Source organism: Pararge aegeria (genome assembly GCF_905163445.1).
Source record: "Pararge aegeria chromosome W unlocalized genomic scaffold, ilParAegt1.1 SUPER_W_unloc_4, whole genome shotgun sequence".
Taxonomy (NCBI): domain Eukaryota; kingdom Metazoa; phylum Arthropoda; class Insecta; order Lepidoptera; family Nymphalidae; genus Pararge; species Pararge aegeria.
Genome location: NW_024396990.1, coordinates 344,662 through 361,581, shown reverse-complemented (window position 1 = coordinate 361,581; position 16,920 = coordinate 344,662). Strand labels below are relative to the sequence as shown.

The 16,920-nt window shown below is 35.3% G+C and overlaps 1 protein-coding gene across 1 annotated transcript; it reads right to left on the bottom strand.

Annotated features, from left to right (window-relative positions):
* Positions 1-1,469: 1,469 nt before the first annotated feature.
* On the bottom strand, positions 1,470-1,952 carry LOC120636842. The gene has a single exon (XM_039908405.1). It carries the CDS (start codon positions 1,950-1,952, stop codon positions 1,470-1,472), a length of 483 nt encoding a protein of 160 aa, XP_039764339.1.
* Positions 1,953-16,920: the final 14,968 nt, after the last annotated feature.

Below are 16,920 nucleotides of genomic sequence, written 5' to 3'. Positions count from 1 at the left end.
CCGATTACATAGTATTTGCATTGCTTCTAAACTGAAGCTTTCAGTATTTTTTACTATGCGAGGGAACGTGTAGGAGACACGTTCCCTCGCATAGTAAAAAATATAGTTTTGAAAGAAATTAATACCTTGCGTTCAGTTTTGGTAGTAAAATAGCGTTTAGAATATATAGCATAGAATTTTAAATACATCAGAAAAAAAATTGTCATATTAGGTACGACTGACGGGAGAAGGAGAGCGGTTCATGTTGTTCGCAGAAGAGAAAGTACCTACACGCTCAACGTCGATTACTATTATATAGAATAAGAGACTTATATGCGAGTATAACTTTAGAACATTAAGCAAAAATACCTGTTCGCCGTGTTGTATCAGGGGAAACTTGTTCTACAAACTACTCACCACCATTTTAGTATTATAACAAGTAGCCAGCCACAAAATCAATCTTGAAGGACTAATAATTCTGTTTTTCCCTTACCATACGAAGAAACACATTCTTCATAAATAAATATTTCCACGCCACTATATAGAACAGGGATCACCAATTAGTTTCGCTAGGGGTCCGTTTTAAGAAATGAAATGACCATCGCGGTCCGCACAACATTTTATAGAAAAAATAATTATTAAACAAATGTAATTACAGAAATAACAAAGGTAGTTTATTACACATCTATGAGAAAAATGTAGTTTTTTGTTGCGGACTCCTGAAAACTCCTGAAAACAATTGCAGCTTCGTTGCTCGATTCACCATCAGGATGCAGAGAAAAATGCTGCTGAGGATTTCTACAACATTCTCAATTTTCTTAAAATCTGCGAATCTGTTTTTAAATTCCGATTTAAGATCCGTTATGAACGTTTTGTATTGGTCGGCGTCAATCTCGTTGTCACTGCTGATTATTTTATTTAAATTGGGAAAGTGGAAGCATTCATTACCAAGACCAAGATCATTAATAAAGAGATCGAGTTTTCGCGAAAAACTTTTTACTTCTGACATGAGCTCCCATACAAGTTTTCCCTTGCCTTGAAGTTTAAGGTTCAGGTCATTGATATGTTTAAAAATATCCGTCAAGAAAGCAATGGCAGCTACATTTTCTTTTTCGTTTAAGAAACTTAAGTAGGCGTTTGCTGAAATCTAATTCTGATCACTGTTAAAAAGAAATGTCTTCAAGTGTTCTAAAACGCAGCCTTTGCTTAACCATCTTATATTGTTATGCAACAGTAGATCGTCATATTGTGCATCAACTTCTTCAAGAAATGATTTCAATTCACGATGTTTCAGTGATGATTTCGCACGAAGAAAATTTACTATTTTTATCACTTCTTCCATAATACGCTCAAAATGATGATTAAGTTTGCAGCAAAGCACAGTTTGGTGAATAATACAGTGATATGAAATCAGATTTTCATTACATCTGGCATTGCTACTCAACAGCTGAACTAGTCCTTTTTTACTCCCAACCATTGCTGGCGCACCGTCAGTAGTTACCGATAAAAGCTTTTTCAAGTCTTAACTCATCTTTATCAAAATAATCCATCACTGCTTTGATCATGTCTTCTCCTCGGGTTCTTCCTAATAGCGGCAAAAGAGCCAATATCTCCTCAACAAAAGTTTCTCTCGTTTGGTCCAGGTAGCGTACAAAAATATTTAACTGTGCCGTAACAAAGACATCGCATAATTCATCCATAGCCAAGTCGTAATAGTTTGCATTATTTAACTGCTGCTTCACATCACAGTAATTTTCTTCTGCCAAAACGTGTGTATTTCTGGTGCTAGTAGAAGCAGATAACGGAATACGTCGTATCGTCTCAACAACATCCTTTTTGTTCTCAAATAAAGCATTACCCGCTTCGAGAAAGCATTCTTTAACTACTTCAGCATCAGTAAATGGTTTCATATGCTTAGCAAGAGTCCAAGAAATACGTAAAGAAGCCTCACCACATTTTTCCTGCTCAGTCATTGAGCGACTTATGATCTGCGTCGAAGATGAGTAACTTGATAGTAAACTTGCAATTTTAGACTTACGCAGATCACTAGCAAGTGGAAAGTTTTCGGCAAATGATTTGTGTTTGGTATCATAATGTCGTTTTATATTCGAGATTTTTATTAACGCCACTGTTTGGTTACAAATCAAGCACATTGGTACTGCTCCAGCACGATTTGGCAGCGTAAAATAATATAAATCGGTCCATTCTGGCAAAAACTGTATATTTTCATCTTCAACTTTTCTTTTTTTCGGTTCCATAGTAATAAAACTCGCTAATGTAAACAAGTAGGTACTTAAACTCGTAAAGTAAGCAAGCAAACGTAATATTTCAAGCACGTGGGTCGTCGCAGCGTCCGTCGCTCAAACTTAAAACAAAACCCTGACTCCCCGGGGCGCCGGCAGCCAGAGCGATCGCGTGATTACCCCCCGCGTCCTCGCGACGCCCGCTCGCTTCCCCACCGCGACGATCAACGCTTTTGCAATCCGCGAACTCTTTCTCCCTTGCTCGTGACTTCGCCCGGCAGTTTTTGATTTGACGTCAACAAAGATAATGCGGGGGATACATTTTTATAAACTACGTACCTACTCTGTAGTGCAAAAGTTGCAGTGTTCTCGCGGTCCGCACAAAATGGGTCGGCGGTCCGGACGCGGACCGCGGTCCGCCATTTGGCAACCCCTGATATAGAACATTAAAAAGGAGCACGCGGCTCTGAAAACCTTCGGGCCAAACGTAGAGATATGCAATTGTTACTCTCACTGTATGAATAGTTGCGCTCGATGTTAGAGCACGCGGCTTTCAGTGGTGGTGTAGGGTTGTATTCGTCTACGCGTAACCCCGATGCACGGCCGACCGCACAACAGCGCCGCTTGGCAAAGCGCAAGAGTAAGTGCCATGCCACCGACCGTGCGACAGGAGGGCCGAAGCCCATAAGAACCCATCTTCCACGAAAATACACTCATAGCGCCTTTCCGGATAGCACACAACACTGACGCGGGCCCTCAAGCCAATAAATGTGATTATATATCGATAAATATTACGAATATTAAATGGATTATATCTATACGTGCTTTTATCCTTCTCTCATATTCCAATCCCTACACGAATGTCGCAAATAATAGAACATCATTTCCGATATTCTATTATTACTTATTGGAGGAACTAAAGGCAATAAACACAAAATATGTACTTCAAATGAACCTAAATCAACAATATTAAAATTTGATAAAATAACAAGGTTCTTAGTAATAAACACAAAGTTACATAAAGTTAATCAAAATTAAAGGAAATATTAAATGGATGGAACCGCCTACTCAAGAAGTAGGAAAATAGGTTGTTGGATCAGCTTATAAAATGATAATCAAATCGCAATTTTTGTTTATTTCGCTCTAAAATTATTATAATCGATTTTATGATCTCCCAGCTATTTGGTTTATTGTAATTTAATTTTCTTATTCCAGTTTATCATTCACTTCTCAAAAGATGGTGACCATAATTAGTTAGAAAACTTTGTTGATCCACCGATATTTTGTAATTACTCAATCATAATACAGTGCAACCTCGATATAACAAATCTGAGGGGAACAAGAAAATATTCGTAATATCAAGTAATTCGTTGAACTGAGGTTTGTTATGTTGAGGTTAGATTGGTCTAAAATTCGTTATAAAGTGGTAAAAGAATAGTTTTATTCACACATATAAATTTTTTTTCTTACATTAATAATCAAAAACAATTAACAATGTGGTTATATAGTAGCTTAATCTCAATTTTGTTCATTGATTAGAAAAAAAGTCATTGATAGTTGTCTGTTTACCACCGGTATGAGTTATGACATCCAAAGCGCAATCTAATTTCGTGATGGATTTCACTACATCGTCACTCAAACCTCCCTTTTTGAGAAACACAGATTTTATTGTATTCAAAGCATTATAAGCATCTTTTATTGTGAAGTTATGCTCATCAATTTCACCCTCTTCTTCCTCGTCTTCATCCGCTTCTGCATTAGTAACTGGCCACACAGATGTGACGATATCAGCATCAGATAATTCATATTTGCCAGTGCAAAAAAATATATATTCCCTAATTTTGTTCTCACTGCTTAATCGGTAGAAAATATTGGTGGTAAAAATAGCCCCTCTGCCCTATAAAGGGTTAACACAACGCGGTGGCATATTACAGTTTTTCGAAGAATGTCCAAAGCCCTAACAACTTAAGCACTGTCTACCTGAAGAGAGGTTAGGTTTAAATTTTTCAATCGTTATAACACAGTTAAATAAGTATTTTATTTGTCGAAATTTGACAACATCAGAGCCTTCGGCGAGTTGAACTAAATATGGAGGACAAGGTGCCTCATTGTTTAATTTTAATTTAGTCACAGTAGCTCCCACAAAGCCAAGCTTTTTGAGCTCATCAGGAAGATCCTTTTCAGTATAGGCAGGTAGACCTTTGATAACTACCTTGGGTGTTTTTTCATCCTTGCGGGTGTATGTGTAATACACCATCAGCAGATCACCTTTTAACAGCTTGATGAGCTTCAGGTGAATAACAGATGACAGCTACTATATTCCCGTTTCTGTATTGGAGATGAAACTGCTTTTTATATTTACTTACAGTGTCTTTGATGTTTTCATAGGTCATATTTTTGATATACCACGAGTGGTCTCCAGCGATGGCAAAAGGTCGTTTCTTATTGCAAACCCGACACCATGCTCACGTTTGGCAGATTCCTCTTTCCCTCTCCAAAAAAAAGTGTAGTGAGATTCTCTAATGGAGCCTTCGTCGGGAATTCGTGTTTCTTGTAAAGCTGTTACTGCTATGTTGAGCCTCTTTAACTCAAGATCAATTACAGCGGTTTTACGTAGGTCTTGTACGTTACCTAAGCCTCCACAGGTGTTTGGGAGACCTGTCCTCAATGTACGGACGTTCCGCGTCGCAAGACGCATAGATAGTCGGGTAATAGTAGGTTTTATTTTCGTGAATGCAGGTGTAACAGATAACGGCGCTAGTTATCTGGCTATAAGCCAGTGTTCTCCACACCTCAAAAGAACAGACTCGCACCGAGACGGATCAGTACCCAATTGGCCGGGGGCTGCCTAGCTTGAGCTGGTAACTGATCGATGAGTCTACAATGGACTCTCTCACTGTCGAGAATGACCCCTAGCGTCCACACTTACGCCTATTCATGCGGACTTATAACTGGTAACTGCCACTCTCCGTGTTGTTTCCGCGAAAGCTAGCTCTCACGTGTGAAGTGTCCTCTTCACAGACAGTGCATCGCCTGGGACGATATTGAGGAGATGTAGGGTTGCCCAAGACCTACACCACCCTCTCGGCCTAGCTGGTCTGACCCACAGGAACGATAAGTCGATATATGTGGAACCAGGTCGGCTGCAGGTGACTGCCGCTTAGACAGGTTGGACCCATGCGCGCCTAACAGAGTAACTATTCCGGGTTTGATTTTTGAGTTTTCCTTCTCCTAGACGCGTTGCAGACCAATGCTGACGAAGCCCATCCCTCCGAAACTTCTATATATGCAAGTGGAATAAACCCCTTAATTTCTGTTGATGTGTATAAGTAGAACGAAATATCATAACAATTCATATTTTTCTAGCTTTTAAATCAAGATTCTATTTGAATTATGTTTTCCATATACCAACCAATCGGTCTGAAGTAGCCGCAGCTATAAATGCACCACTCTTAGAATAAGTAACAGCATTCTTTGCAGCATTAGATCTAAAGAATATAAAGCTTTTCCCATGGTTAAATCCACGACCTTCAAAGTGCCATCTTTACTTGCAGTCACTAAACATTTATTTTTAGGATGAAAAGCTAATTGTTTTATAAGCTGTATGTAAACTGAAATATTGCGCTGTTTTATGAGTTCTTGTATCAAATAGTTTTAATTTTCCCAATGATGTACCCACACCTAGAAATTTAGTTCCTGGTAACCAAGCTAAATTATTTCCATGACCGCTCAGATACTCGTATCTACGAGGGGGCGTTTTTAAGTTCGCGGCATCGGGGGTAAGACGTGGAAATAAAAATACAAGTTTATTTTTCCTTTTCAATATATTCTCCTGCAACCCTAATACATTTTTCAGATCTTTCAATTAGCTTATGTATACCCTCGAAAAAAAAATGTTTTTTCTTTGTCTGAAAAATAAGCTGAAACTGCTTCCTTCACTTCTTCATCGCTTGAGAACTTCTTCCCCCGAAGTTCTTTTTTCATTTTTGGAAAGAGATAATAATCACTGGGAGCCAGGTCAGGACTGTAGGGTGGATGAACCAAATGAAGATATCTTTTTGTTGATCTGGAACCTCCAAAGCCTCCAATCGTGTCTATAGAGATTATTTGAAAGGGTTTCGTGGCTGGGCCAAGCTGAGACATAAATCCAAATTTATCTTGTCCTCTTGATTTATTTTTAATACAAATTTCACAACTACTACAAACTTTTTTGATGTTCTTCATCAAATTTTTAGCTGCATAGTGTGGACTAATTGTCTTCTGCATTTGTCCAATTCCAATATGGCAAAATTTATCATGCACGTTTTTCAACAATTAGCTAAATTGTTCAGAAAGAATTATTTTTTTTCGTTTTTTACCCATTTTGAAGAAGACGTTGCATCGTTCAATTAATTTGCTTTTTTTGTTTTGTATTTCTTCGTAATTTTTTTGATCTTTTATGATATCTTCAAGTTTAATTAAGTTCACAACTTTTAATTGTTCATCTGTATTTTCATTGGACTCCAATACCGGATTTCTGCTCAGGCAATCCGCTTCCAAATTCTGTTTTCCTGGTGCATATTTTATTTTAAAATCATATTGTGAAAGATAATATGTTAAATCACCAAGCTCTTCATCAGCCCTACATTTCAGATTCATGTTTCCAAGTGGTTTGTGGTCTGAATAAACTGTAAAAGTTTTACCTATCAACCAGTGTTGCCAGTATCTCACCGCTTCCTTGATAGCTAAGCATTCTAAGTATATTGCTTTCTTTTTCTTTTGTGCTTCATTTAATTTTTTTGAAAAATATGCAACCGGATTTTCTTTACCATCCGGTTGTGTTTGTTTTAAAATAGCCCCAATACCTTCTAAAGAAGCATCAGTATAGATGTTTATTGGTAAGTCCTGATCATATATTTCTAGAACTGGTTGTGAGCATAGCAAGTTTTTTATCATTTCAAATGCTGTTTGGCATTTATCTGACCAAACACATTTTTGATTCTTCCTTAGTAAATTATGCAATGGTTCTAGTATTATTGCTCTTTTTTCTATATACTCGTAATTTTTTTGTGTTTTTGGAACTGGGAAATCTTTTATTGAAATCAGGTTATCTTTAAGTGGTTTTACAGAATTATTCTGAATTATGTGACCCAGGTATTTGACAGAGTCTGATGCAAAGGTGCATTTGGTAAAATTTTAGCCTGAAGCCTTCTGTTTTGATTGCATCTAATAACTGTGTTAGATGACCAATGTGTTCATCGAAAGTTTCGGAATAAATGAGTATATCATCAATGAAATTAACTGTGAAATCTATTAGTTTATACTTTCTCAATATATTACTTAATATTCTCTGAAAAATTGCTGGTGAGGTCTTTAACCCAAATGGAAGGCATGTCCATTGAAAATGTCCATCCTGTGTAACGAATCCCGTCTTTTTTCGATCTTCGATTCGTAAAGGGATAGACCAAAATGCTGAATTTATGTCTAATGTTGAAAAAAATTTGCATTCTCGTTTTCATCATTAAATCTTCAATTAAGGGAAATGGTTGAGCTTGAGGCACTACTATTTTATTTAAATCCCTGAAGTCTATGCATAGCCTGGACTTTCTGTTCTCCTCTTTTTAAATGCCAATGTTACAGGCGCAGCAAATGGACTATAGGACTCTTCTATAAGTTTAGTATCCAGTAATTTTGCTATTTGTTTTTCTATTTCTTTTTATCTTCTATAGTGCATCTATAAGGCCTCTTACTACAATATTTATCGACTAATAAGTCTATCCTCGCTTCATATCCATCAACCGAACCAACATCATATTTGTCCTTTGCAAAAACGGATTTATATTTGCTTATTAGTCTATCTATTTTATTTTTTTGATACTGATTTAAGTGCTCTATCATTAATTTGAAATCTTGTTTGTTAACATGCTCATTCAAATTTATTTTGTAATTCGACCAAATGCTATTATTTTTTTGTATTTCTTGTAATACTGTATTTGTTCTAATATTGGTAAAAAAAAATTCAGTTTTTTCATTTTCCGTATTAACACAGTGTTTTTGTGTTATTGATAAGTCTTCATTTTGAATAAGCTTAAAACTTTTAATTATGTCTAATCCAATCAAAAATTCATATTTAAAGTTTTTTTCATCAATTATGTATACATCAACATCTTTTTCCAATTCAAAGATTTTTATTTTTAAAGTTGTCAAACCACTTGTCTTTTTAATACCATTAATTGTTACTAAATTAGCTTCATTTGAACTGTTTCTTTTTCCTTTTAGTTTAAGTAACTTTGAGTTAATCAGAGAAACATTTGAGCCGGAATCATAAATTCCATTTATTTGTACTTTATCATTTAATAATAATTTTACATTAATTAGTGGTGTTGCTATTCGTTTTTTTTGGTCGGTTTCATTTAACTCAGCTTCAATCACCGAATTGTTAACATGTTTGATAGCATTTTTTTCCATTTGTCGTCCTCTTTTGTTCGAAACCAACATGAACTCCCAGAGTGGTACCGATTTCCTTTATTTAATTTTTCACAAATTTTGCAAGGAATTTTATCTTCATTTTTAGTCTGTGCTCTAGGGTTTCCATATTTTCCCTTAGCCACAAAATTTCTCTTATTTACCATGTGTTCAAATTTACTCACTTCATTGAATAAATCCACTGTATCAAGTAATGCTTCTCTATCAATTCTATTAAGAATAAACTCTGGTAAACCAGCTGCGATAAGATCCAACAATGTGCTTATGTCAATTGTTCTTCTCATTTCCAACAAAAGTTTTTCCTTTCTCATGGCATAATCTAACAATGAACCTTCTTTGTATTTAAATAATAGTGCATATGTGACTGGGTTCATCCCTTGTTCGCAAATGATTCACAGAATTTGTTTCTCTACATTGACCATTCAGAGTTGACGGTTAATTTTATGATCATTGAGCTATACCAATCAGCACAACTTTTATCCATAAACAATCTGAGTATTTCAATTTTTTGTTCATCTGTTTTCACATCAAAGCGTATGCATTCTTTTTCAAAAATGTCAATCCACTGGTTTGCATTGGAATTTTTACTTGTAAATTTTTCTATCACAAACTTCTCAGCAACATGTTTCAAGCTCTGAGTTTTACTCACCTGCGTATTTTCTACTAATTTTTCAAATAACTTCTCCAATGTACCAGTGTCTGATGTAAGAGCGGCAACTTTTTCCTGGCAAATTTCTTCTAGAAATTGGTCCCCAAATTGTAAATTACCGTCCTCATCCACATAAACTTTTTCAAGCTCTTTTGTCAAAGTTATCCAGACTCTTCTTACCTGGTGCCTTTTTTTATGCTATTTTTTACTTTCACATACGCAGATGTTTTCAATATTTCTTTATGAAGATTAACTGGTTGTAACTCCCCGGGTATTGTGTACACTTTGTTATCACTTGTGGCTATTGAGGTTATAGCAAAAACGTTCGATTTTCCATCATTCCCAGGCGTCAGTGTAAATTCAAAACGAAGTTTCTCCATTTCCAATTGACGTTAATAAACAAAAATGTCGTTTTATAATAGGTTTTTAGTTTACTTCGTATGATTTCGTCAACTGAAACAACTTAAATGTGTTGCTCTGTAAAAACAAAGATTTATTTCGTTATTTTTATGACATTACGCTACAATTCAATTTTGAGACAAATATGTAAATCACTCCTACCTGTAAAAACAAAGAAACGATATTTAAAGTTTATTTCTTAAGTAAGTTCACAAATGGTTTTTGATTTATTCCGTTATCCGTTATAAGTCACGCACAATGACACATCAAAATTGTCTTTTTCTGACTGCCATATTTGTTACTGTTTTATCATAACTTTTGAACTGCTTTGCCGACGGCTTGGAGCGCGGGAGAATTTAAATTATACAATATTGAAACTCTAAAGAAATATACTTTCTTTACATATATATACTACAGCAATACACACATCTCTTAAATGGAGTATTGTAAGCTATTTTGAGTGCTTTGTTTTGGATAATTTGTAATAATTTATAATTAGTTGAACAAGTATTACTCCAAATGGGGCAAGCATAAGTTATTGTTGGCCTGACAAGTACAATATAAATTTTTAGCTTGGTAGACGCGCTAAGTTTCCTTTTTTCGATTTAAGATTAGGCTGAGGGCACCAAGTGTTTGTGCACCTCTTACTCGTAAATCTGCAATGTGCTTCGACCAATTTAGTTTTACGTCCATGTTTAACCCAAGATAGCGGACGGACCGTCTCCATTTGACGCTATATAACCAGCAAGTTCTAATGTTCTTAAGGGAGGTTCACGATGCCGAGTAAATAGAATGGCTTCAGTCTTGCTTTCGTTAAGCCTAAGCTTCCATTTAGTAAAAAAGGTGTGAAGCCGATCGATGGATAATTGTAAGCGACAAATTATCAATATCATCAGAAGATGTATAAGATGCCGTGTCATCCGCAAAACAGGCTAAATTTGTTCTAGGTTGTCTTGGGATGTCATTTAAATATAACAGAAACAAATATGGACCTAAAATAGATCCCTGAGGGACGCCAGCTGGCATTGTCCGACACAATGATTCGCTCTCACCAATATAAACCCTAAACTTACGATCCCGTAGATAGGACTTGACAAGTTTTATCAATGGTGAGGGTACGAGTATGTTAAGAACCACCAGTTTGTGAAGAAAGCCCTCGTGCCAGACGCTGTCAAAAGCTTTTTCAATGTCAAGTAAGACCATACCAGTAGATTGGTGAAGATTGAGGTTATGAGTTATATGTTCACAAACCCGAGCCAGCTGATGAGCAGTTGAATGCGATTGGCGAAAACCAAATTGCTCATTAATTAGTAAGTGCTCAGAAACTGCGCGTAGGCGATTGTACACAATTTTTTCAAATAATTTGCCTAAAGACGGAAGTAAGCTAATGGGTCTGTAGTTAGTTGGTACTGAGTCATCTTTGCCCGGTTTTTTTTAGTGCGATTATTTTAGCAGTTTTCCAGGCGCTCTGAAAGTAACCTATATACAGGCAACCATTGAAAATTTTTGTAACGAGAACAACATCCTTCTGTGAAAAATTCTTTAAAAGAGTGTTCACGATATCATCGTGCCCAGGTGATTTACGGGTTTTAAGCGTTTTTAAAATAGTACGCACTTCCGCTGGTCGAACAGGATGTGACAGATTAGAAATACTGTAACTTTAAATATAATGAAGGGAATTGCATTGGATGTCAAGGTTCCATCCGGATACTTAAGGGGGGGGTATTGTAATTCGCTTGGGTTTCAGAGATCTAGATACGCGCCACTCCTCGACTCTTGGGTTTTCAATCTTCAATGTTTTATTCCATTTGTTATCAGAAATGTTCTTAGTTACCACTTCATTCAAGCTACAAAAACGATTTATTAGACGGCGAACAAATTTTTTTAGAGCTCCTTTAGTAAGACAATTATCAACGCGACGCGAATTTTTGTAACTTATCAGTTGTCTAACATGTCGGGGCAACTTAGTAACGTTATTGGTCTTATATGTACCCATAGGGACTGTGCAGTCTCTCGCACGAATAATGGTTCTTTGCAAATGGTCTATGGCAAGATCAATTTCATTTACAGAGGAAAAGGTTCTTGAATGACATGTTAGGTATGTAGTTTTAAAAAAAACCTGCACAAAAATAACCTTAATCTATAGTTATATAATTTTAAATAAAATATGACTCATTCAGACCAGTTGAATACTAACATATTTTAAAAATATAACATTTATATAAAATATGAAAATTATCTTTAAAAAAATGACTCTTTCAAACCAGTTGAATACTAGCATATTTTTAAAATATTATAAAATATGAAAATTATCTTAAAATTAAAAGACGTCGAACTAACATCTGGATTACCGAGAATATGTGTATTATTTATTTTGTAACATTTGATCGACGACTGCGACTAGGAGTTCATTTCGTGGTTTTCTCTTTCATCAGTAAGTTGATCCAAATTATGCGATTCATCCGACGCGGCTTGGGGGGATGCATATTCCATATTGGCGTACATCGTATGACGGGTCGTTGAGTATGTCCAGGGTTCGAAATTTCTATGCGTGGCGATATTCCGAAACGGAGGGCAGTCCCTTGCAGCAAGCATTGGCGATTCCGGAGCGGATCGAACATCGCCTCGATCTCTCTGGATCTTCAATTCTTTCACCTCTTTTATTAAGCGTTTCAACTGTATTTTTAGCATTCGATTTTCTCTCAACAACCTTCCTTCACGGCAAATAAATGTAACTGGCTGCAACCGTTCGAATTTGATCCTTTTTCTCGGTCGCATTCTTTCATCATCAATAGAGCCGGATCTTCGCCGTTTGCCGGGCAGCGCGTAGTTTGACATAGCGTGGTTGATGAAAGCCGCGAATAACCACGAGAAACCAAAGAAAGAACGTTTAGAATTATTGAATGAAATTAAAATGTATAGTTCACAGTTAGAAAGTAATAGATTAAGTTATGAATCTGACACACAAATCCTAGAAGCACAAATAGCCAGATTACAGACTTCTTTACGTACACTGGCAGTAAAGTTTGACATGTATCAAAGGCAAATGATATCTGAGTACACACAGACTTCAGATGAATGGCATAAGACAGAACAACCCAGTGGTAAATTAACTTCACTATCTACCCATAGTTTTGATAGTATAGGCAGTCATCCCCAGTTTGTGTCATCAGTGTCATCACCCTCTAATGTGAGAAAGGTGTGTGTCAGGTTAAGTAACTCAAAATCACAAAACATAAATATTAATAATAATTCCTTTATTGAAGCAAATGCTCATAGTAGCGGTTCAATAAAATCAATTATGTACAGCGATGAAATTGGATGTAACATGGGCTTATATCTTAACTCTCAGTTGAATGGACACACAGTTTTGAACTACTGTTTACCCAACTCAAATTTAAAAGCTATTGTAGCTGCAATTTGTAGAAATAGGAATATGTTTGACTGTAAAACTAATTTAATTATCATAATGGGAAATAGAGGGAATGTTAACAAACCTGAGCTGATTAAACTTATTGATTCTTTAAATACATTAAATGTAAATAGTATTGTATTATACACATTTCCTTATTTTCATAACTTGCCACACCAAGAAAATACTATTAGGTATAATTTAAATATGACTTTGTACAATTTATGTACATATAATAAGAAATTTCATGTTATAGACTTTAGCAAATGTGCTAATCCTACTTATAATTTGTACCGAGATAGATATTACCTATCACACTATTTTAAACAACAGATAGCTGTTTCGCTATCATATTTTTTTACCATAACAGCCAAGAACTTGGCTAAACCAGCTGCTTTTATTGAGCAGTGTAATAGTTTTGACATGAAAACCTTGGAAATTATTCCAAGTCATTTTAGTTTAAACTAGTTAAGGAGACAACAGAGGTTTTCTCTTGCTTAGAAAAGCAGACAACTGAGTCTCCCTCAGGCATATATGAAATAAATTATAGTAAGGGGTCGCACAATGTACTATTAAACCAAAAATATAATAAAAAATCTAATTCTAATTATATCAACTTGGTTCACCAAAATATTCAATGTATTAGAGGAAAAGACTTAGAGATTGAATTATTTTTAAATGATTTTAACATTAGCATTTTATGTATAACTGAGCACTGGTTGAAAACCCATGAATATTTGTTTAATTTTGGTAACCACCAGGTTGGTAGTTCGTTCACCAGGGTTACAGCGATTCATGGAGGCTCTTTAATTTTATTAAATAAAAATTTAAAATTTAAAAACAGAAACGATATTGTTAGCCTTTCTGTTGAACGGACAATAGAGCTAGCCTCGGTTGAACTAGAGCAATTTATAATTGTTACTGTTTATAGGCCACCCTTGTCAAACTTTGAACTTTTTGAAAAGGTAATGGATGAAGTGTTATTTAAAATATCAAAGTGTAATAAAAAGTTAATAATATGCGGAGATTTTAATGTAAACATTTTAGAAAAAAACTCTTTAAGTATCAAGTTATTGAATTTATTTAAAACTTACAATCTATCAAATATGTTCATGGAGCCCACAAGAATAACTGCTACTAGCGCCACCTGTTTGGATAACATCTTTACAAATATAATTCCTATAAGCAAAAATATTATTAGTAAATTAGACTCTGATCATTGTGGTCAAATTATTCAATTTGAAAATGTGAAGAAAAATGTTTCTAAACGTAAAATAACATTTGTTCCTGTAACATTCAACCGCATAGAGAAAATGAGAATTAGCCTAGTAAATGCTCCCATTCCTACCCTCAGGGGCGACTCCAAATGCAATGTACAGCTCCTTTTTCAATACCTTTAATAGACTATTTCATTCTATATTTACTAGTAAGTCGGTTGTGATTACTGATACATTAAATTTTAGTGAGTGGGCGACAGTTGAACTTCATAAAAATAGGCAAAAGCTGTACGAATTGTATGCTGAACGTCAATTTAACACTGGTGATAAGTTTGGGGATTATGTTAAATTGTTTTCCAAGAATTTTAAACGCGCTTGCCACTTAGAAAAGACGCGATACATCAAAAATAAAATTAAAAATAGCAGCAATGCAATCAAAACTACTTGGAACATAATTAATGAGGAGACGGGAAGAGTAACACCACGAAATATTAACTTTAAACTTAATGTAGATAATAAAGCCTTAACAACAGATTTCGAGGTGGCTACTGCTTTTGAAACCTTCTTTACCAACATTCCCGTCTCCACAACAGAATCATTAAACTCTTCACCAGATATGGCTCTCTCTCTATTAAAGGAAAATGTGCCTGAGTGTAACCATTCTTTTAAATTCACGCATGTTAGTGGCTCTGACGTTATTAAAGCCTTTAAATTATTAATTAATAAAAAAACAAATGATCTGTGGGGCATTTCCGTAAACGTTGTCAAATCATTAATTGATATTGTTGCACCCGATTTAGCCTTAATATTTAATAATTGTATAGATTGTGGTGTGTTTCCTGACTTAATGAAACTTAGTAAAATAGTTCCATTGTTTAAATCGGGTAGTACTTCTGACCCCACTAACTTTAGACCAGTATCCGTACTACCCACTTTCAGTAAAATCTTTGAAAAACTCATTTTAAATCAATTACTTTACCATTTTCATAAGTATAATTTACTTCATATTAAGCAATTTGGTTTCACAAGGGGTCGCTCAACAATCGACGCAGGTGTTGAGCTAATACAAAACATATTTGAAGCCTGGGAGGAGTCACGTGATGCACTTGGTGTGTTCTGTGACTTATCTAAGGCGTTTGATTGTGTTCAACACGAAACGTTAGTTAGGAAACTACACCACTATGGAATTCAGGGTGTAGCTCTAGACTTAATGAGTAACTATCTACGCGATAGAATTCAGAAAGTCGACGTGAATGGAAAACGGTCTTATGGATCAGTTATGAAAATAGGTGTCCCACAGGGGTCTATATTAGGACCATTTCTGTTCCTTATTTACATTAATGACCTTCCTTACCTTGCCAAGGATAAACACGGGATAGTTCTGTTTGCCGATGATACATCACTGACTTTTAAAATAAATCGACTTGAACTAGCTTTTGACGACGTAAACAACTCTCTCGCTAAAGTGGTACAGTGGTTTGAAGCTAATAATTTGGTTCTTAATGGAAAAAAAACCAAGTGTATAAAATTCACTTTACCTAATGTTAAACACGTGAAAACCACTGTACTACTTAATAATGAGGAACTGAAACTGGAGGATACGACAGTTTTTCTAGGAATAACGTTAGATTCTAAACTTCAATGGGGCCCTCATGTAAATAATTTATCGAACAGGCTTAGTTCTGCTGCCTATGCGGTAAAGAAGATACGACATATGACCGACGTAGAAACTGCGAGACTGGTATATTTTAGTTACTTTCACAGCATTATGTCATATGGAATTTTACTTTGGGGTAATGCTGCTGATATTAGCACTATTTTCGTGCTGCAGAAGAGGGCTGTTCGTTCTATCTACAAAATGGGTCCGAGAGAGTCATTGAGAGATAAATTTAAAGATTTTAAAATAATGACAGTGTATAGTCAGCACATATTTGAAAATTTAATGTACGTTCATAAAAACATTTCTAAATTTAAGAAAAAATGTGACTGCAATAATTTAAACATTAGAAGTAAGAATAAACTTACAGTGCAATATACTAGGTTACATAAAATTCATAATTCGTTTAAAGGAAATTGCATACAATTCTACAATAAACTACCAATTGTCATCTTGGAGATGTCTCTTAAAAAGTTCAAAGTTTGTATTAAACGTAAGCTTATAGAAAAGTCCTATTATAGTATAAAGGACTACGTAAACGATAAAAAAGCTTGGGTGTAAATTATTGCTCTAACCAGGTTGCTCTTCTAATAATTTAAAATGACATTGTGAGATGGTGATAACAAAAAAAAAAAAAAACACCTGGCTAAGTTTGTTGTGGGCTTCTTCTTAGACCAGGACGCGTTTGGAACCCTCGTAGCTTTAGTTTTAAGTTTACGAATGTGGTTATCGCCATCATCTCACTACCGTGTGGTTCTTATGTACGCATCAAAAGTGCCACCTGTGGGCCTACTTGAATAAAGATATTTTTGACTTTGACTTTGACTTTAACTTTGTAAGTTTATGTAGTAAAATACTGAGTTGGGTACGACGTTGTAAAAATCAAAATTCAAAATTAG